This window comes from Neovison vison, chromosome 2 (assembly GCF_020171115.1).
Source record: "Neovison vison isolate M4711 chromosome 2, ASM_NN_V1, whole genome shotgun sequence".
In the NCBI taxonomy this organism is placed as follows: domain Eukaryota; kingdom Metazoa; phylum Chordata; class Mammalia; order Carnivora; family Mustelidae; genus Neogale; species Neogale vison.
Genome location: NC_058092.1, coordinates 226,731,024 through 226,752,796, shown reverse-complemented (window position 1 = coordinate 226,752,796; position 21,773 = coordinate 226,731,024). Strand labels below are relative to the sequence as shown.

The 21,773-nt window shown below is 42.6% G+C and overlaps 1 protein-coding gene across 2 annotated transcripts in view; it reads left to right on the top strand.

Annotated features, from left to right (window-relative positions):
• Window positions 1–21,773, top strand: part of SHTN1 (shootin 1) — a 96,627-nt gene that overhangs the window by 46,903 nt on the left and 27,951 nt on the right. For both annotated transcript variants that reach the window (XM_044240604.1, XM_044240605.1), the window contains exons 9-13: window positions 3,738–3,884; window positions 6,539–6,692; window positions 8,856–8,955; window positions 14,117–14,199; window positions 20,450–20,559. In XM_044240604.1, coding sequence (XP_044096539.1) covers window positions 3,738–3,884; window positions 6,539–6,692; window positions 8,856–8,955; window positions 14,117–14,199; window positions 20,450–20,559 — 594 coding nt within the window. The remainder of the gene's footprint in view (window positions 1–3,737; window positions 3,885–6,538; window positions 6,693–8,855; window positions 8,956–14,116; window positions 14,200–20,449; window positions 20,560–21,773) is intronic.

The window sequence follows — 21,773 nt, the reverse complement described above, 5'->3', positions numbered from 1 at the left end:
CCTACAACCCCAAGATTGAGAGCTGCGTGTTCTACAGACTGAGCTAGCCAGGCTCCCCAGAAGCTGTTCTGTAGAATAACATTAGGCTAGAACCCATACGCCTTTTGCTTTGCACGATTTATAGACTTGTAGCTGCTGCTGTTTTTATGGTTTTGTTTTGTTTTGTTTTAAGATTTATTTATTGATTTGAGAGAGCATGCGTGTGAGTGGAGAGAGGGGCCCAGGAAAGTCCTACAGTCTTCTCACAGGTGAGCTTCGTGACCTGAGTGGAAACCATGAGGACTGAGGTGCTTAACCGGTGGAGCCACCCCGGTGCCCGACTCTCAGCGTTTCAGTGGAAAACTGTTGCTAAAATGTGGAGGTCTTGGTTTAACAGGAGAAGAGCCGGTCTTGTACATTTTGGTTTTTCTTGTGTTCAGCAAACGTCTTCATAAGCCAGACACTGTGCTGACAGTGGGAATGTAAGGGTGAAGAATTCAGGTGCGATCCCTGCCCCTTTGGAGCTTATAGTCTGGAGCCCTAGAATTCAATAAAGTAATTTGCTTTTTAATTTGCTTTTTAATTTGCTTTTTAATTACAAAAGGAATACATATTCCTTGTAAAATGTATATACCTTTTTACAAAAAGTATTTATAAAATATATGAACAGTTCTCAGATGTGGAAAGGAAAACATGGAAAGTTTCCTCTACACTCCTACTTCTGCTTGTCCATTTGAAAAACAAAAGCTGCAGGGCTTTGGTGGGTGGCCTTAACCCACTGGGTGGCTCAGTGGATTAAGCCTCTGCCTTCAGCTTGGGTTATGATCTCGGGGTCTTGGGATCGAGCCCGGCATCAGGCTCTCTGCTCAGCAGGGAGCCTGCTTCCCCCTCTCTCTGCCTGCCTCTCTGCCTTATTGTGATCTCTCTCTCTCTGTCAAATAAATAAAATCTTTAAAAAAAAAAAGCTGTGCACGTGTGTGCACACATGCTCTTACATGCTTGCGCGCGTGTGCATACACACACACACACACACACACACACAGGAATATTACTTGGCCACAAAGAAGAATGAGATCTTTCCTTTTGTGACAGCATGGGTAGACCTACAGGGTATTAGGTTAAGTGAAATAAGTGAGACAAAGACAAATGCCATATAATTTTGCCTCTTTGTGGAATCTAAAAAAGCTAAACCAAACAAATAAAAAGCAACAACAGACCCATCGATACAGAAAAGAAGTTGGTGATTGCCAGAGAGGAGGGGAGAGTGAGGGGATGGGAAAAATGGGTGGGAAAAAAAAACCAAAATGGCAGCATGAAAACCAAAGTAAAAACTGTATCCCTCCCCCCTTCAATAAGGAGGAAACGGCCAGTTGCCTTCCTACGTTTTTGTACTTCTTCAGTGTTACTTCAGGTTTCAATGACAAATTTTCCTTTACTTTTTGAAACTGTTTTTTCTTGTTGGTCATTGTAGTTTTCTTTGCTCAAAGGTGTGGATACCTCATTCAATGTGCGGTCTGGATATACTAAGAGACTTGTTTTGTGAGTTCTGTTTTCTTCCCGGACAATGCATATGACATTTTAATATTCTTTTGGAAAGAATGAATCCTATAAAAATGACATAATGTTTTCTTCTTTTTTTTTTTTTCATTCTTTGAGAAGATTTATGACAGTCCTTGGAAATTCTGACACCCCGATGTCATTTGTGTGATAAGAGACCACCTCCCTAACCCTAGCTGTTAGGTTCTTATAGTTTAAAGCCAAATCCAGGGGTGCCTGGGTGGCTCAGTGGGTTAAAGCTTCTGCCTTTGGCTCAGGTCATGATTCCAGGTCCTGGGATCGAGCCCTGCATTGGGCTCTCTGCTCGGCAGGGGGCCTGCTTCCCCCACCCCGCCTGCTTCTCTGCCTATTGGTGATCTCTGTCTGTCAAATAAATTAGTAAAATCTTTAAAAAAAAAAGCCAAATCCATCAGTGCTTGGTCACTAATTTTTTTTAGGCCTGTCTTTAGAAGATGTCATGTTAGTGTCTTAAGGTCTAGAAAACATAGTCTAATGAGGAAGTTTTCCAAGTTACCATGGTTATCGAGATGTTCTTTTCATCTTACACTAGTACTCTTTAGGAATTGTTAAAGGGTTTTGCGAAGGAAATTAACATCAGTAACATCCCCAAGACATAATCTTTACGATTTTCTTTCTACAATAACCAAGTTGAGATCATTTATAATCATGTAAAGTTGAACAAGTTTTCCTGAGTGCTCTGTGGAGAAGGAGAACTGTTGCTTTTTCCCAAGAGTGAACTGAAGCTGGGGGAGGCAGTGCAGTGAGGCACCAGCTGCGCCCCGACCGGCAGTCTGTCCTGGTCTGCGCACCCAGGGCCTTCTCCCCGCCTCTGAGCACTGGGGAAATGCCTCACTGGCTGGGAAGCTGGAGGACTCACTGAGTCCAGCTGCTGTTTGCAGGGCGCCTTGTTGGCTCCGTGAGGCATTTGCTAAGACATTGGCAAGGGACCCCAAGCAAATTAACCTTGAGAGGGAAAAAGTTATTTAGAAAATGACTACTATGATAATAATAACAACTCGAAACAGTTGTTTCAGTGATGCCATTGGTCTCAGATGTCAGAGACTAGGTGAGACATGGACGGCTCCCTCACACGCCGGTGCGCGCAGCCTCCCGGTCCTGGAGCTCAGCCCCGTGCACGCGCACACACACTCACTCCCTCGTCCCTTCTCAGCACCTTTCCTTCTTACACGGAAGTGAGCGGTCAGGTGGAAGAAGGATGTACATTTTCCTTTAAAAATGCAATTAAGAATCTGATGAAACTGTGAAGCTCTACTATAAAAATGCAATTAAGAATCTGATGAAACTGTGAAGCTCTACTATAAAATGGGCTTAATGTCAGAGTTTATAAAATATTCCACTTGTAGAATCACCCACTGGCTGGCTCATGTAAGGTATTAAGGAAAAGAAGTAACTAGTAAATAGATAATAATGTTGTGTTGGAAAGTGTGAACTTATAAAGACTGAATAATATGTGTAAGTGGCACAGTAAAGTGCCCAGTCAATATTGATGTGCCTTTTCCCAGCTCTTGGTGTAAAACAAAACGCTAGGTTTAGTAAATACCAGAGGAAGAAGATTAGCCAGACGGTTAAGAGCTTGGGCTTCTAAATCAGACAGATCTTGGTTTAAATCCTGGTTTTGCCACTTTCATGTGTTCTTGGGAAAGTGGCTTAGCTGCTTTGGACCTCACTTACCTTCTTAGTAAACATGGGATAATAACAGTATCTACCTGAAAGTGTTGTTCTAGGAATTAGATGATACACATAAAATCAACGCTGTATCTGTCACAGGATGTTAGTCAGTTTTAGCTGTTCAAAGCAGAAGTATTCATAGGATTGATGTAAGGGTTAAATTAATATGTAGAAACTATCTAGCAGAGTACCCACTATAAGTACGTGATCAGTAGCAGCCAGTAATGTTAGTATTAGTGCATTTCAGAGCAGTAACAGAGCATTAAAAACTGAGGCATAGGACGCAGCTATTGCACATGTACGTCGCTGGGGCAAGGGTGAATGAAGATCCTTGAAGACCGCATGAAAGTTACGGATGAGGTTGTAGCAGTCGTTACTGTACTACTGCACAGCTCAGAAATAGCCCTTAGCTTCTCAGTGAAAACTCCGTGTACTTTCCTGTTGCTCCCCTCACAGTGGAAGACGTGCGTGAGGCTGACTGGTCTGTACGTTTCTGTCGTGAACTCTTGCAGATGTTCATTGAGCAGAACAAGCTAAAGAGACAAAGCCACCTTCTGCTGCAGAGCTCCGCTCCGGACCAGCAGCTTCTGAAAGCTTTGGAAGAAAACGCAAAACTCATCCAGCAACTTGAAGAAGAGAGAATTCAGCATCAGAAAAAGGTAACGGATTTTCTTCTGGCATCTTAAAACATACCCACAAACATGAGGGTCACTCCGGTCATTTTTGGCTCCCTGGTTGGCCTCAGTTAAGTCTTTTCTGCCTTTTTACTTCTTAGTAGAAAGTAACCGCTGAATGAACCTTAATTTAGTGCCCACGTAAAATGTAGAGCACACCGTCGTAGACGCATAATGATCTTTAACCTGTCCAAGGTCTGAAAAAGCGAAGGAAGGAGAACTCAAAAGAGAGCTTGCGTAGCGCTCATAATGCACAGTCGGGGCACCTGGGAGCTGATTGTTTTCGGAGCCCGCATACACCGGGAGCGTACGTTAGTCTCCGAGAACTTACTGGAAGGCGCAAGTTTGATTCAAAGAGGGACGAAAAGTCCACATTAGTAGTAATTGTTTGCTTAGAGGAAATTTCTGATTTTGTAAACTTGCACAAATATATGTGTTTAAAGACTTCCTAAGTGGTTATTTTTGTTTGTTTGTTTGAGTGGAGCTATTCCAGCTGACAGAGCCCACCTTTGTGCGCCAGGCAGAAAAGATAGTCATCGCTGTGGGTGAGAGGGAGGAGGCGGGACGGGAGGGGAGGCGAGGAGGTGGAACAAAGGCTTTGACGTTCAAGAAACCACTTAAGAGAAATCACATCAATATTTATACTCCTTACAGTGTACCTCATTTGTGAAGAAAGGGCTGTTAGCTGCTGTTTATTATCACCTGTCAAAGTCTCTTGAAGCAATAATACTGACATTTAGTCCTTGGAAGTTTCTGAAGTTTTTATCAAGTTGGTCCCGAGGCAGAGCTGAATTTTCCCCTCAGTAAGAAACGCTGGTGTATGCGCAGAACCTCCAGAGGAGTCGATGGTGACGGCGGTGGCCCCTGGAAGGAGGACTAGGGAGTAGACTGGGGAGGAGAGAACTAACTTCTTCCTTCCTTCCTCTTTCTTTTCCTTCCTTCCTTCCCTTCCCCTCCCTCTCCTTCCCCTTCCCTCCTCTCCCTTCCCCTCCCTTTTTCCTTCCTTCATCCTCCCTTCCCTTCTCTTTTCTTTTCTATTTTTCTTTCTCTCTGTATGCAAGAATTACCATTTAAAATAAAGAGAAAATAAAGGAATATTTTAAAAATTTAGCTCATGCTAGAATTTCTCGGTTCTGAAAAGTCTTAGTTGTAGTTAACCTGCTTAATAAATAGCACGGGCCTAGGACCTACTGAATTGAACTGAAGTGTGGGACTTAGTCGTTGTATCTGTACCCTGTGGGGGCAGGAGGAGAGAGTAGCTGACACTGGAGATTAGCTAAAAGTCATGAATGGCTGCGGTCAGTACTTCTAAGACTATTCTGCTGTACTCTGCAGTTGTTCTGTGTAATCTTCCATGTGTGTGGTCCTAAATAGTTCTTACCTGTCTGGTAAGTTCCCCTGCAGATTCTCCGGCTGTTGTTTAAACACTGTGTTGTTTCCTTGGTGATGAAAGCAACATATGCTTCTTCTTAAAAGCAAATATTTAAAATACAGTACAAGTTAAAAGAGAAATTAAGATTACCCAAGAATTCCATATTTTGGTACCTATCCAAACCTTACACAAATGGATAATTTTATGAAGGTAGTTGAAATGGGATCATATTATACATCCTGTTCTACAGCCTGATTTGTTTTTAGTTGATAGCATATTGTTCCCTGTCAGTGTGTGGTGAGCTTTGTGATTTTATTTTATCTTAATTTTTTAAATAGATTTATCTAGAGAGAGAAAACACAGGTGGTGGGGGGGGGACAGAGGGAGAGAGAATCTCAAGCAGACTCCGTGCTGAGCATGAAGCCCTACACAGGGCTCAGTCTCCTGACCCGAGATCTCGAACTGAGCTGAAACCACGAGTCGAATTCTCAACCAACTATACCATCCAGGCATCTCAACTATGTGATTTTAAGTGGTTGTATGGTATTTCAGTTCATGAAGACAGGATGACTTATTAAATCCATAATTTGGTGGATATTTAAGTTATTTTCAGTTATTTGCTGTTACTATTTCCTTTTTTGTTTTTTTTAAGAGAAAAAGCATGTGAGTGGTGTGGGGGAGGGACAGAGGAAGAGAGAGAGAGAGAGAGAATCTTAAGCAGGCTTCATGCAGGGCTCGATCTCATGACCTTGAGATCATGACCTGAGCTGAAATCAAGAGTCATTGGATATTTAACCAACTGAGCCATCCAGGTGCTCCCTTACTATTTCTTTAAATCAAGTTCTAAAAGTAGTATGGCTAAATCAAGCTGTCTTTTCATCTTCTTTCCTTTTTTTTTTTTTTAAGGTTTTTGATACTTGTTACCAAATTCCTCCCCCGCAAGTGTTCTTTTCCATGTTACCTGAATTTTCTCTTGAAAAATGGGTTCAAAGGTAATAATTTGTTTTAAATTAATTTCTTAGATATTATTTTACCTTTTTGACCCATATTTCAATTCCCAGTTATCTGGGACATTATGTCTCCAATAAATTTATGTTGGCTTAAATAATTGGTATTTTAAGTATTTTCTAGACTCCAAAATTTGCACGGCTTTTAAGATGGATTGGTATCTTTTTGCTCTGAAATGCAAAGTAAAGGGAAACTGATTTCCCCCCTTTATTTTTCCTTGAGAAAGAAAAAGCTGCAAAAGTCTGTTTGTGAATTACAGGTGAAAGACTTAGAAGAGCAGCTCGAAAACACAGCCCTCCACAGAGAGATTCGCAGCCTCAAACAGCAGTTGGGGCTTCTGGAAGAAGACAAAAGAGAATTGGAGTTAAAATACCAGAATTCGGAAGAGAAAGCCAGAGATTTAAAGCATTCCGGTAAAAGCGTCCAGTGGGCTTCTGTGTCTGAGTAGTCTGTGACTTCCCCGTGCCCAGCACAAAACCTGGCCCGTAGCTAGTCCAGAACACTCGCTGAATGCTGTAGGGAAACCCCAAGATCAGCTCAGTTGAATGGCCACCGGCCTCCAGGGAGTCACAAGCCCTTGGACTTCTTGGTGGACTCAGAGCACGTGTGCCAGCTTTCCGTGCAGAATGAAGAGATAAAGATACTGCTGATCTGGGAAGACCAACATTTCAGCATTTCTCAGGGCTTCAGATAAGATAGTTAGGAATACTTATTTTGTTCATTTTAGGGGTGGGTTTTTCCCCTCTTTTCTTTTTTAGAAAGAGAGAGAGCATACTAGCGACTGGGGTTGGGAGGGAGGGGGAGAGGGAGAAAGAGAACTCCAGGCAGGCTCCATACCCAGTGCAGAGCCCGGTGTGGGGCTCAGTCCCATGACTCTGAGATCATGACCTAAGCCAAAATCAAGAGTCTGATGCTTACCCTACTGAGCCACCCAGGCCACCCTTAGGGTACGGTTTTCAAAAGAGTTAAACTTCCAGGGTTCATACAACCCTCATCTGTGGTCTAATGAACCTACGAACTAATGCTTTCAGAGTCACACCTGACAATAAAATGGGCAACAATATGTATATTAAGTGGAAAAACTTTTAAAACACCAGGGGATATTTAAATCACAGGATTTATTCATTCAGTTCCAGAAGGCTTGACAGGAATGTGTGAATTGAATTATTACACAGGGATAAGTAATAAGTTTCTGTTGGAAGGGAGGTGATTTAAGGAGGCAGGTTGTTCCCTTTTATAACAGCTTCAGTATTCACTTGAGATATTTTTGGTTAATTTTATACTAGAATTTTGAAATCTGTATAGAAGAACTAAGCAGGGCTTTTTTTTTCCTTTAAAAAACATCCAGTGCTTTCTAATCCACAATGAAAATGAATTGCAATTTACTTTTTAAAAAATCGATCTAAAATTAAGAAGTATTCTATTCTTTTTAGTGAATATCCAGGCAGCCTGTGGCCAAAGCCTTTTTTTTTTTTTTTTTTTTTTTTAATGGAAGAGACAGACACTAGAGAGAACCTGAGATTCAGTTTTGAGTATGTTTTATTTAGGATCTGCTGTGTATGTAGCCAGCCATACCCTAGGGTACTATAAGAAATCTAGAGGAAAAGAAACCCTGCCTTTTGTCCTTGAGGAACTCAAACTTTCTTTGAAGAGACAGACACATGCACATGAATGACGAGAGGACTCTTGGCCGTCAGAGCGTGTAGCCCACACTGCTTATTTAAGTGTTGAGAGTAGAAATAAACAGGCAGATCATTGGGGGTTCAGTCATTCATGGAGAGAGGAATGGCTGGGGACAGAGGGGGCCATTCCTGAGTGCACACAGTATTCGGTACCTAGAGCCTGTTGGAGCCCCTCTGAGAGGTATTCACATCCGCAGAATACATAGAAATCGAGCTCCTGGAACTCAGAACCTGCGTCTTGAACGGCACCAGGCATGGACCGTTTCACATCGGTATACCTGCTTCATTTGGGACGTGAGTGAACTGGGTGGATAAATTCTGTTTCCAAAATGCTCCTTCAGAAGAGCGAGACGTTTCTGAAGCTACAGACATTTGAGAATCTGAGTCTGGTTAAAACTAAGAACTCCAGGATTTGCAATTTTTGAAGGAACTTAGGTGGAGGAGGAAAGTATGTCATTAAAATTCATTGCCCTAAATGTCATCTTTTAAAATTAATTCCTGGTCTATACCCTTTAAAAGTCAAGTATTCACAATTTCTCAGTGTTCTGAGTAATAAATGCCATTGTTCACAAATATTTCTTCAACCAACTCAATCCCTACTTCCACCCATCCAGCCGTTGTCCCGAATTATTTTTCTGTTCCATAGCTGTACATGCAGCCACAAGACAGTAACATTTCCTTGTGACCCGTGTCAGACCTCTTCTTGCATTAGTGGTCGCAGCCTGGATGACGAAAAGGTTAAGACTTTCTACAGTTTCATACTGAGATTTCTAACTTTGCCTTAATACCAAGAACTTGACTTTGAGAGAGGTTACATTTTTTTTCCCTTTATGTGTGTACAAGGTGCTAAGTGGCTTGTTTCAGCTCCTTTCTGAATGCTTCTTCTCCGTGCAGTTGATGAACTCCAGAAACGTGTGAACCAGTCTGAGAACGCGGTGCCTCCGCCTCCCCCACCTCCCCCACCGCTCCCCCCACCTCCCCCCAACCCCATCCGGTAAGTAAGTGCGGGCAGTGGGGTGTGGGCCCGGGGTTGGGGGTGGTGGTGAGGGGCTGGGAGGCAGGGGTAGGGGGACTGCTCTGCGGGTCTTGTCATTCCTCCTCACAGGACCTGAAGCGTATGCTAGTGGGAAGTGGGATCCCTTCCTTAAATGCAGAACCAAAAACTGCCTTAGATTGCATCAGTGGAGGGATGGGTCGTCAAAACTCTGAAACATACCAGCTGGTATTCCTCTCGGAAAATTTTCTTTTTTAAAAAAAAATTTTTTTTACTTTTATTTTTTAAAGATTTTATTTGTTTATTTGAGAGAGAAAGATCATGAGAGAGCACAAGCAAGGTGGAGAGAGAGAAGCAGGTTCCCTGTTGAGCAGGGCATCCCCTGCGGGGCTCTATCCCAGGACCTGAGATCCTGACCTGAGCCAAGGCAGCCGCTCAGCTGACTGAGCCACCCAGGCGCCCCTCTCAGAAAATTTTCTAAAGGCCGATGAATCACTCCTTTCTTGTAATGTATAGAGAAAGGGCCCTGACACCCCGGGCAGAAACATTCCCGGGCCGCCACCTTGCTCTGCTCCAAGGAGACGCTCAGATCACACGTGGATGTTCCAAATCCAGGAGCTGGACTTGCGGTTTGGACGTTTGATACTGGGGCGCCTGGGTGGCTTAAGTGGGTTAAGCCTCTGGCTTCCCCTTGGGTCATGATCTCAGGTTCCTGGGATCGAGCCCCGCCCCCATGTCTCTGCTCAGCGGGGAGCCTGCTTCCTCCACTCTCTCTGCCTGCCTCTCTGCCTACTTGTGATCTCTGTCTGTCAAATAAATAAATAAAATCTTTTTAAAAAGAAAGAAGTTTGATACTTCAGTGTTAAGATTTCAGCCCCTGATGTTAGGATTTCCTTCAACTGGAAGACAAGGAATTTTGAGCTCTCCCAGATTTTTTTTTTTAAATCTTTTCTTGCCTTAATTTGAATTTGAAAAGCTCTGGTTTGTTCATTTACCTTAAAAATAAAAGTACTAAAGGAAACAAAAACTTATCAGGACTAATTGTTACACACTAGTAATTAAACTCAGAGTGCTAATTATGTTTTGTCCCTAACCTCATATTTAAACCTTTATTAATGCCAGGAGAAGAACCCTCCATAAGAAGAAGAAGAAATTACGTTTACATTCTTGTGACAGGGAATCACATACGCAGACAGGAATTCACTTTTTCTGAAGCCTGAGGTGACTGGGTGGTATCAAGTGCCTGAAGTAAGCACGGTCCACCCCAGGAAACCTAGGGGCATGTTTGCCTCCCTTGTGGTTCTTTCTTCCTCGATCCAGAGTTACATAAGACACAACCTGCTTGCCGTGGTGACGGCTTCCCTCTTCATATCATGATGTTAGCTACTTCTGTATCACTTGTTTTTGAACAAAGGGAATTTAAAATTTTGCTAGATTTTTCTTTTACCTTTCATTAACTCATGTGATTGTTTAATCCTTTCACACAGAGGCCGTTTTTTCCTACTTTGCACCTTTGCAAAGTCTTTCCGTGTTAATACAATGTGTAGTATGTTCCTCCCACACAATGATGAAAATGGGACTTTGCCTTTTAAAAAGATTCTCATTAGGTTTTCTTACTGAGGGTATGACATAATCTGCTTTGAGCCATTGAAGTAGTCAAGGCAAAATAATTTTTACAGCTGCTCCAATCCAAGAATCCATTGAAAGAATTTCAGGTATTATAAATTCTTTCTGTCCTGGGTAGCTAAAATCTGTTGGAGATATTCTGAATTTGACATTTAAAATAGGAAATTCATCACTTTGATCTTCTAAGGTGTAGAATTTTGAGCTGATAAGAAAGATCATTTCTGGGGCACCTGGGTGGCTCAGTGGGTTAAACCTCTGCCTTCAGCTTGGGTCATGATCTCAGGGTCCTGGGATGAAGCTCTGCATGGGGCTCTCTGCTCAGCAGGGAGCCTACTTCCCCCCCCCCCTGCCTACTTGTGATTTCCCTCTCTCTGTCAAATAAATAAATAAAATAACAAGAAAGGTCACTTCTGTCTATGAGGAGGGAGAACTATAAAAAAAAAAAAACCATGTGATTATAGTGTTGCTTTTGTCTTTAATTTTTAGTCTCACAAATCTGGAAGCCCTTGGAATTAAAAGTAAAGTATAACCTAAACAGAATATTTTCCTAGAGCACTTTATAGTTTTACTGAGAAATGAATACAGGGTTCAGATTATGTATGTCTAAAGCATGAACTCTTTCATAAGGGCCCTTCGAAGAAAGTTTTCATTGAATAACATGAATGATTTTTATTTTAAGGTGAATTTAAGTAGTATAAGATGTAATTTCTCAGAGTTTTCTTTGTTGGTTTTCTTTTCTTTCTTTCCTTTTTTTTTTTTTTTTTTTTTTTTTGACAAGGAGTACTTTCTTGTCAAAGAAATAGATTTGCACATATATGGAGTTTCAGTGGACTTTGAATCCACTAATCAAGGTTCTTAACTTTGGTCCTGAGCCACATTTGTTTTACCCTGACAGAGTCCTTGGACAGAATGAAAGCAGAGATTGGGGGAGAGGGCAGTCTAGGGCCTTGAGGAAGAAGGCAGACCGTGGTCGTGTTGTACCAGCAGTAGTGAACACGGGAGAGATCCTGGGCAGATGTGGGTCCAGGGGGAGAGGGCGTGTATTGGTGTATTAGTCAGCATTCTCCAGAGAAACGGAACCAGCAAGGGTGTGTGTCTGTATATGTATACGTACATGTATATACATCATGTCCGTTCACATACAAGATTTATTCGAAGGGATTAGTCCTATGATTATGGACTGTGGCAAGTTACAGGGTGAGTCAAAAAGCTGGAGCCCAGGGAGAGGCTGTGGTGTGGTCTCAGTCAGGTCAGCAGGCTCCAGACCAGGAATAGGCAGTGTTTCAAGTCTGGAAGCAGGGAAAAGCAGATGTCCTAATTTCAAGATAGTCAGGCAGAGGAATTCTGTTTTATTTGGGGAAGGGTCATCCTTTTGTTTTTTTCAGGCCTTCCACTGATTGTGTGAGGCCCACCCACATTAGAAAGTAGTCTGTGTTCCTCAGGCTACCAAATGTTAATCTTTTTCCTCGCCGGGGGAGAACCCTCTCTAAGCCCCACTGAACGTTAGCTTGTAGACATTGAAGAGTTCTGCCTTCAGTGACAGAATGGGGAACATGGGCAAAGTTTGCATGATTTCATTTCTTCCAACTTCTGGAATAAAATGTGCTTGTTGGTAAGTTCTAGAAACCTCCCAGGGTAGAGCATAGTGCTTGCTTTCTCCTGTGCTTTGTGAGAGATAGTTCAGTGTGTTTGGGAATTTTAAGAAAAGGCTGCTAGAGAGGGGATTAATCATAGATCTCAAGGCAGAAGTAAGAAATTTTTAAAAATCTAAAAATTACGGTGATTAAGAAACACTGAGTTGTTCCGTCCTCCGCCAGGTATTGCTGTGTGCGTCCAGGTGGCGCTTTTCTGGAGGCAGCGATATGCCTTCTCAGCATGGCTTCCTCAGGACCGTACTTTGTCCAGTCCGCTTTACCACACTGAGAATATTTATAGTGAACACTTATAATAAAGTTCCAGAATTCTTGGTTCATTTGGGTTTTTTGTAAGCTTTTTTGAGGGGAGACTGATAACGTGTGTAGGAGCGTACACACACTTCTGTACAGTTTAAAAGTAATACAAAGTGAACATCATGTGTTCACCCTCCGAATCAAGAAGCAGAAAAATACTGGTAGCAAGAAAAAAATTTTTCTTCCATATATATCTCTAAACTCCTATAAATATGCATATGGTTTTTTTTCTAACTATATATTGGAATTTTGCTGTATTCATTTGGGTCTTGTTCTTTTTATTCCATGTTACTTTGTAAGATTCTCGCGTGTTCTGTTGTGTAGCTCAAGTTCATCCATGTTCGTGGATAAATAATCCATTTTACAAATGGATTATGTGTGTTAATCCATTATGGCCCTTATACCTTTGAGTTATTACCAGTTCAGGGAAGTTCTGGAAATTCTGCACGAAGATTCTGGTAAATGAATCCTGGTGCACAAGGATTGGTTTCTGTAAGACGGTCAGAGGTGGAACCCCTGGCTCCTAGGATCAGTGTGTCTTCTGCTCCACTGCATGATGCCTGACACGTTTTCCAAAGTTTTCCACCATCGGTTCGTCCGCCGTCTTCAGTCTGAAGTCATCCACTGTCTTCCTGTTACTCCACAGACCTACCGGCACATGATAATATCAGACTAGAAATTTCTTGCCTGTTTGAGAAGTGTGTAGTAGTATATCAGTGTGGGTTTCATTCGTGTTTTCCTAGTAGCTAGTGAAGTTAAGTGTTTTTTTTTTTTTTGTATGGGTTTTGGAGATTTGGGCATCTCTTATGGTGTTTCAAAGCTTTTATCCATTTTCCTGTTGCATTATATGCTTTATTGATCTGTAGAATTTCCTTTTATTCTTTTTTTTTTTTTGAAAAATTTTTGAAGTTTTTTCTAGTTAAATAATCTCTACACCCAGCATAGGACTCAAACTCATGACTCTGACATCAGGAGTCACATGGTCCTCTGACTGAGTCAGCCAGGCGCCCTTTCTTTTTATTCTTTATGGTGTCTCATACGTGGAGGTCATTTAATGTTAAATTTATCATGATTTGCCTTTTATACGGATTTTATAAATATAGACCAGAGAGACTGTGGTCTAAATGTATTTTGTCCCTTAGGTATCTGCTCTGTGTCACTCAGATTCAGATGTCTTTATGTGTATGTTTCACAGATAAATATTTACTGAAAATATCCCCTAATTCTTTGATTCTTCCCTCTCCCTCAAATGTTTTACATAGATAGCTCTTTCTGAATTGTAGGTATGCATGTTGACTTTTTTTTTCTGTTTTATTTTGCACAGTATTGGTCATGATAGCGGCTCCCTTCTTAGAGTAATGAGTTCGGTTCCATGCAGAAAGGGATGAGACATCTCTCTCTTCCTTAAAGTGCTGAAAATTTAATAATTTATTAAAAATGGAAAGTAGACTCCTAAGTTCTAGCTCTCCACTTATGCACCTAGAAAAGAATTGGATTTTTACTGATTATTTTGAATCAGTACATGTTATTCCTTGAATTTTCCAGCACCCAGTAATCTCCTTTCTTTCTCTTTCTTTCTCCCAAAGATCCCTCATGTCCATGATCCGGAAACGATCCCATCCCAGCGGCAGTGGTGCTAAGAAGGAAAAGGCAGCTCAACCAGAAACAAGTAATTCTCACCCACTTTGGTTTTACTCTCAGTGGTTTCAGCACAGGTTTTCAACAATACACATAGTTTTTGAGTTCTTTGACTGTGAATGGATTGGGGAGAAATGGGAACCTAGCAGCTGATAAGAAACAAGAAAAGGGTCCCTGCCTTCGAGCCACTCCTTGTCTGGAGCAGGTCACCTGTAAGGTGTGGTCTGCTGGGTGTGTCTGCTTTCCAGGGTGAGGCTATAGGAGGAGGTATAAAGGAAAGACAGGGCGTGATTGCAGGTGCGGGCTTGGGGAAAGACTTTTTAGAGTTCCCAGCAAGTGAACTGAGACCTGATCAAGCCCCTGCTGTGTACTGACCTCGTGCTGTGTGCTGGAGACAGAAGACATAGAGTGACACTGAGTGGGGGAGCAGTAAGCAAGGACGATTTCCTGGGGGCAGAACACACGTTTCTACAAGAGGATGGAGGGGGGGATGTGGGTATCAGGAAGCAGTGCTTAAGCTGAGTAGTTTAGATATGGGAAGTCAGGATGGGATATTTAGAATAAAAGTAGTTCGCATAGGGGGGCAACCAAATCAAAGTGGGGAAGGAGCTTGGCGTATTAGGAAACTGAACAAAGGTTGGTATTTACTGGAACGTGGGGTACAAGAGAAGGAAGTCTGAGCCAGACTTAGGATGTGGTCGAGATTTTGAACTGTAAGGCCAGGAGAAGTTTAAGTAGGGGTGTGGCAAGGTGAGATTGGTCTGTTTAAAGAAATCACACTGTTCGCTGCGAGAGGACAGGGAGCAGACTGCGGAGGAATGAGAGGGGGTGAGCCGAGGCGGTCATTCAGAGGCGTGTGGCACCGACGAGGGTGGTAGCCGTCGAGACAGAAGTGGGTAAATCCGGGAACAGCTCTGGGAGGGGCATTCACAGGGGTTGGACTGGCTGGAGAGCAGCGAAGTTGGGGATGACGTGATGATGGGATTAGAGGGAGGAGGGTTTTCCCCTTGAGCCGAGGCATTGGCCACTGGGAGCAGCGCTGGCTTCCGGAGCTTCAGGCTGACCAGTAGAACCCACGTTAAACTCAGCCTCTGCTAGTTACAAAGCATGGCAGGTTTGCCTGGGTCCAGCCCAGTCTGGTGCAGACTTCTTGGCCCCCTTTTCCTGCCCCCAGGTTCAGCGATCCTGTCCAGCCAGTTTCCTACCATTGGCCGACTGATGTCCTCAGATTGTTATCCCGTGTCCTGTGACATTGCTGTGTTCTCACTGCATCAGAACAGAGTCCAAACCCTGTTGTAGGCTGCTTAGCCTCATTTCTGTACGTCTGCTCTACCTTATGTCTGGACTGTGACCTTGAAGACTTCCCTCTGCACTCGCTCTGGGTTTCCGTTCCAGAATTGCTCTGCTGCCTTCCTCTGGTCGGTGCTTTCTGGGGCAGGAGGCTCTAATTACATGTCTCCTGTGTAGGCTCCAGGCTCTGCCTCCACTTCCTCTTGTTCGTCAGTGTTAGCTCCTTAGTATGGGTCCAGTGCTCTGTGTGGCTGTAGCATTTTGCTTCAGGCTTTATGATGTCCCACCCCACAGCCCCTGCTGTGGTGTTTGGGGGTTGGGGTTATTTCCACATCTCTCCCCCTGAACTGATTGCAGACTCTTTGAGGGCTTACTCCTGCCTGCAGGTCTCCCACAGCTTGTATGGACCTTCAGTGAATTCAAGTTTAGACCTAACCCTAGCCTTGCTACCCAGAACCCTGCAGCACCAGTACAGAGGAAAGCTAGTCGATTTCATCTGTATATGTCGACTTTTCGTGCCTGCCTCTTACAATGCTTTGGGACCTGGTTCTCTCATAGTACTTCTGAAAGGGACATTTTGCTTGCCACAAGGCATCACAGGATTCAGAAGTCTTGTCTTTGGTGATTGCAGGATAGCTCTGCTGTGTTACTGACTGTAAGCCTTCCTGACATTCTGGTTAAACTTAAAATTTTGTTTCAATCTTGTCTGGGGACAATTGGTAAGACTTAGAAGGTCAGGAGAGCAGTCAGAATAAAATCATTTCCCCTTCTAAGTAAATGACATTATCGGCTTGTCATCCTCAACAGCACCCTTAAGTTTAAAAAAAAAAAAAAAGGTATTCTAAGCTTACTAACCCCAGTGTTAGAAACCGTATAGTTTTCCTTATGAAAGTGATGTTTCATTTATAATTCCCGATGTGGGTCAGTGTTCTCTCCCTCATTCTTGAATTATTGGGTTGTCCCCTGGGATAATTTAAGTCCAGTGACTGGTTCAGAAGTCACTCTAAACTATACCACCTGAAATGGTACGGACCACAGACACCCGTGGTTGCAGCCTCTCTCTGTCTGGCAGGGTCGTTACTTACAGTGTCTCATTAACACGTCGCACCAAACAAAGTTGTTGAATGAATAAATCAACAATGATTAAATGCATGATGAATGAAGGCAGAGCATCAAACATTGGGCTCGTCTGTGACGCTTTGGAGCTTACATTTCTAAGCAGGGATCGGTCTTGCTGTCATAGTGTTATCTTTTGTTAGCATCTTATGATGGCTTTTACTGGCCAGTTGGTATTCTTCTCAGAGCTGATGAATGAAAAAACTTTTATTGCTAGGGTATGGCTCTTAACTTTTTATTTTCCTTTTAAGGTTTTACTTATTTATTTAAGAGAGAGAGAGATAGCAAGAGAGGGGAAACAAGCAGGGGGGAGTGGGAGAGGGAGAAGCAGGCTTCTTGCTAAGCAGGGAAGACATGGGGCTTGATCCCAGGGCAGAGGCTTAACCACTGAGCCCCCCAGGTGCCCCTAGCGTATGGGCCTTAAAAAGCCGAATTGTAGGGGAAGGTCTGTGGAATATTTTAGGAGTAGCTTTAAGGTCTAAATGTAAGAAATAATTAACAAACTTTGAATTAATAACTGTAATTTCGATAAGCATGCATTTATTGGACAAGTTCTGAAATTTTAAAGGTATGCTTGCTGTTTATCGAATATTTAGGCCATTAATAAGTTGACATTTTCTTACCTCAGTTTGCTCACCTGCTGAGTGGGTATAATCCTAATCCCTATTTCACAGGGTGGTTGTGAGAATTAATGAGTCTCCTAACATGTAAAGTGTTTGGAGAAGTACCCAGCACATTGAAAATACTCAAAATGTTAGCTTAAAAAATAACAACAAAAAAAAAAGACAGGGTTCCAACCACCCTTTGAGGGGCAGAAGTCCTCATTCGGCAGGCTTTTGTGATCATTGTGGCTAAGGAAATATCCTTAACTTTATGACCTTACGTCAAATTCAGACTTACTCAACCATGATGTGTTCTTTAGAAATTTTGTAGATCAAGGTGGCATAAGATTCTTTTTAGACGCCTTTTTAAAAATGTTAATAAAAGAGAACAGTAATCCCATGGAATTTAGAAATTCATTTTCATTTCCCCTAAGTAATAACAAAAGGTTTTATTGAGCAACAAGGTGATGGTTTTGTCTGTGGGTCTTTTCTTTAAGGAATGAACTTATTTTTCAAGTAGGTCTTAAAATTTAAGCCTCAATTAATTACGTGTAGCTTTCTGATCTAAGACTGACCTTGAAGCACTAACTCAAAGAACGTTTGATTTGATTTTCCTGTGGCAGTTCAGTGACATTAGACCTGTTGTCTTCATTTGTCCCTTTTCTTTAATCCCCAGTATCCTGCATATTTCCATTGTCCTTCTGATTACATGCTTTTGTGAGACAATTACCAGCTGCGTGATCGCAGAAAGAATTACAAAACATACCATGAGCTCTCCGTACGTGATTCTTGCAGATTTATTAGAATTGCTTAATAGTTTAGAAGTTCGTATAGATTGCTTTTTGCTAGTTCAAAAGCAGGGTTGGTGAGAGAGAAAGCTTGTGTAGCTAACCTAGCGTTGCCCTCGTATTGTGCCTGCGCAGGGAATCTGATAAGAGTGATTTTTCCTTAAGACCAATTAAGCCTTTACATTTGAAAAAGACTAAGAAATTAAAGCCTGGTTTATAATCTGTACACAATACAGATAGTGGCACTTCTCTGAATTATCACTATGATTCTGGCAAGCAAAAATAAGAAACTACTTTAAATTCCTGTTATGTTAGATGCTGCAGCAAATTTGAATGGTGTCGACCATAATTCTCCATCTGTCTGCCTTAATTAGTTTTTGTATGGTGCATTTAATTGGGTTCCAGTCCTTCCTTACAGAGCGCTAATCTGTTTGTCGGCCGTGTTCCTGTTGCCATGCGGCTCTCCTCAAGTCTCACTCAAAATGGCAGGCTTTCTGAAAAATCACATGTCTTTTTTTAGGATTTAAAAAAAATTTTTTTCTTTTCCTCAGGAATAAACTGCATACCCTTACCAGGTGCTTGCATGGCAGATCTGGGCTTTATCTCCCCTGCTTGGAATAGGGTCAGCACATGCACCCTGTTGTGCAGAATAGGTATTCTGATACTGAATGAGTGAGTGAGTGAACGAATGAATGAATGAATTTCTCTCTATAGTAATTTTCTCGCCTGTCCCCTTGTTGATGCTTGGGAGCCATCTGCAGAAGCTGCCCGAGAAAATGCTGCTTAAGGGCACAGAGTCGATCAGCCCACAGTTTTGCTTTCTTTCATTTACTGGCGGGTGAGTTCTGACTTTGGTGCCATGTTTACCACGTTGCCCGGCAAAAGATGCTTTCTTGCCATCTGGATCTGAAAAATGCTGTTTGGGTTTGAGTATGGAGAACTTTTCATTCCCTGCATATCAATGGCCCACAAAGGTGGCAGGGCCCTAACTGAAGTTAGGACCCTGTCGGAAGACTTGGGTTGTACCATGAGTGTAGTGGTGGTGATCCCATCACTGTGGTGCCGCCTAGGTGAGGATGGTGGAACCTTCTGGATTCTTCTGGTTGCTCCCCTGGGTGTAATGAAATAGCAGTAGCTACTCAGTGGGTGTTAGCGTGAAGTCCATGTGGCCGAAAAAGAAGCCACAGTGTAGCCCTTATTAGTGCGAAGCCCGACACTCCCATCCATTGCCTTGGGGATGTTGTTGTGATGGTTTCCATTTAGAAGCTGTCCTTTTGGGCATTAACTGTTTCTGCTCAAATAGCAAAAATATTCACAACCACATAAAGCCAAAAGTTTAACAGGTCAGTCAGCGGGTAGGGTACTTGCTGAGTGCCTGCTGTACGCCCCGCATTGTAGAATGTGCTAAACAGCCTTAGAGGAAGGTCTTGGTGAGGTATTTAAATATATCGGTTGCAGTGAATGAGACAGATGTAAATAGGAGATCTAGAATGGCAATGATGGGGATAAATGTTCCAGAAACGACTGAGTGCTTCTGGTCAAGCTATTGTGCAACAGACAGATTTCATTATTCTGATCAGTAGCTTTAAGCCCACCTCAGCTACATTCATCTAATTGATGTATATTTTAACAGCTTTATTGTTTTTGCAGCAAAATAGTGCAAAGTTTAAACAATAGTTGAATTTTTAAAATCAAATTTAATTACTTAATTGCAATCATTTCTAGGTGTATGTTTTCTTTCAACATTGACAATTGTAAGAGACTTGAAAAAGGTTTGCTTAAATGTTTCCTTCCATTGTGATTCCTAAACAAAAGATGGCAATTTAAAAATAGATTTCACCTATCTGCTGTTCATCTTCTGACTGTGGGTTTCTTGCAACAAGTTAACAGATCTCTTTTATCTTTTATTTCCAAACGGCTTTTTAATAGTTATTCCTTCTTTGGGCTGATTTCTTTGACATAGGATGTTATAAGTTATAAAAACATCTCTGAGGCAAAATCAAATGATTATTTGTGGTTAGATAGAAAGCTGCAGAAGTTCAGGTCTGTCATTATGCGGACATGGGACTGAATCCACTTGAATTTTAAGAGAGATGAACAAGTATTGATTTTTAGGCTAAAAATTAGCAACTCTAATTTTTATTTATTTTTATTTTTATTTTAAGTGGAGCCTAACATGGAGCTTGAACCCTGAGATCAAAACCTGAGCTGCGATCAAGAGTAGGACATTTCACTGACTGAGCCACCCAGGGGCCCCTGTAACTCTAATTTGTTTTTAAAAAACAGGTCTTTTATTGAGAGATTCTTTTAATTTAAAAAAAAAAAAAAGTGTGGCTACCTGGTAGCTGTTAACCTCAGTAAATTGTTTTCTGATGTCTTGTGATTCTGTCTGAGAAGCAGTTGTGCTTAATTACAAAGTGCATCGGAATAGAAAGTAGCTGTTTCCTTGTAACATAAGATGATTTCTGTGTGTGTTCTTTGACAGCTGAAGAAGTCACGGATCTGAAGAGGCAAGCAGTTGAGGAGATGATGGATAGAATTAAAAAGGGAGTTCATCTTAGACCTGTGAATCAGACAGCTAGACCGAAGGCAAAGGTATGGAATGACTAAATGTTCCCTTTCCCGTGATGCTTCCTTTTTTCAAGAATAGAAGTTTGAAATTGGATGAAAGCGACATCAGGGTGACTGAAATCTTAGGATAAGGCTAATGTGTCATAAAAGGCTCTCCTCTTATACAAGCGTGTCTCAGGATTCCCGTTTGAGCCGCGGTTAACCTAAATCCTTGTAGAAAGTCAGATTGTTGGAGATGCTGTCCTCCGCTTGATACAAACCTCTACACCCAACAAATGATGATCATGCGCTTTCTTTTCTTTAATTCCTTTTGTGCAGTTCAACAAGTATTGATTGAGTATCTCCAGTGTGCCTGTGTGTACTCTTTCAGACCCTGGGGTTTAAGCAGGGCACAAAAGAGACAAAAATCCTTGCCCTTCCTGAGGCTTCTGTTTCTGTGTGAGGGGCAGAGGGACCAGGTAGACAGGGGCATAGCACGATAGTGTCAGGAGGACTAAAGACAGCTTTGGGGAAATAGTGAGGTTTGTCCGATTCCATTATTTTACAAACCTGGTCCAGGCCACCGCAAGGAGAATGTTTTGTGTATCTGTATCCTCAGCTGCCTTCTGAACTAGACCGCGGGGAGCACCGAGATCTGGCGCCTGGAGCCAGCTCAGTACCTCTCCCTTCCCTCACGGGTGCGTCCCATTGAAATAGACCATCAGTAGGGTTTTGATATTTTGTGTCTTGAAAAATGATTTATTTGTTTTCTCCCTGTAAAAAAGCATCAACAGATGGGTCCTCTTTCGTCTTCTAAACCAAACTTTTAAGGTTCATTCTTACTCTCATGGATGCTCCTCTTCCGCTGCTTCAGTTACCCTAAGGATCATGACTGTTCAGTACAAATTCTGCTGGACTTTAAAAAGTTGTCACTTGGTCACCGGCCGGCGAGGTGGCCGGGCAGGGCAGGAGCTGTCGTGGTGGGAGGGCTGTCTGTGAAAAGGGGGAAGAGGGAAAGAATACCCAAATGCAAGCAGTGGGTTGACAGAGTGTGAAACAGAAGCTTTCGCAGCCACTGGAGTGCGGGTCTGAGCAGCTTCCCAGGCGAGGGTCGGAGCGTCCGCAGTCTGGCCTGTGGGTCTGAAGCTCGCTGCTGCGGGAGCTGGGGCCGGACGCTACCCGCCTCCGCTCGCCAGGCGCCTCTCTCCCCGGACTGGGCGGAGCGCTGGCCCTCTCCCACTCACGGGGTTGTCGTGGGG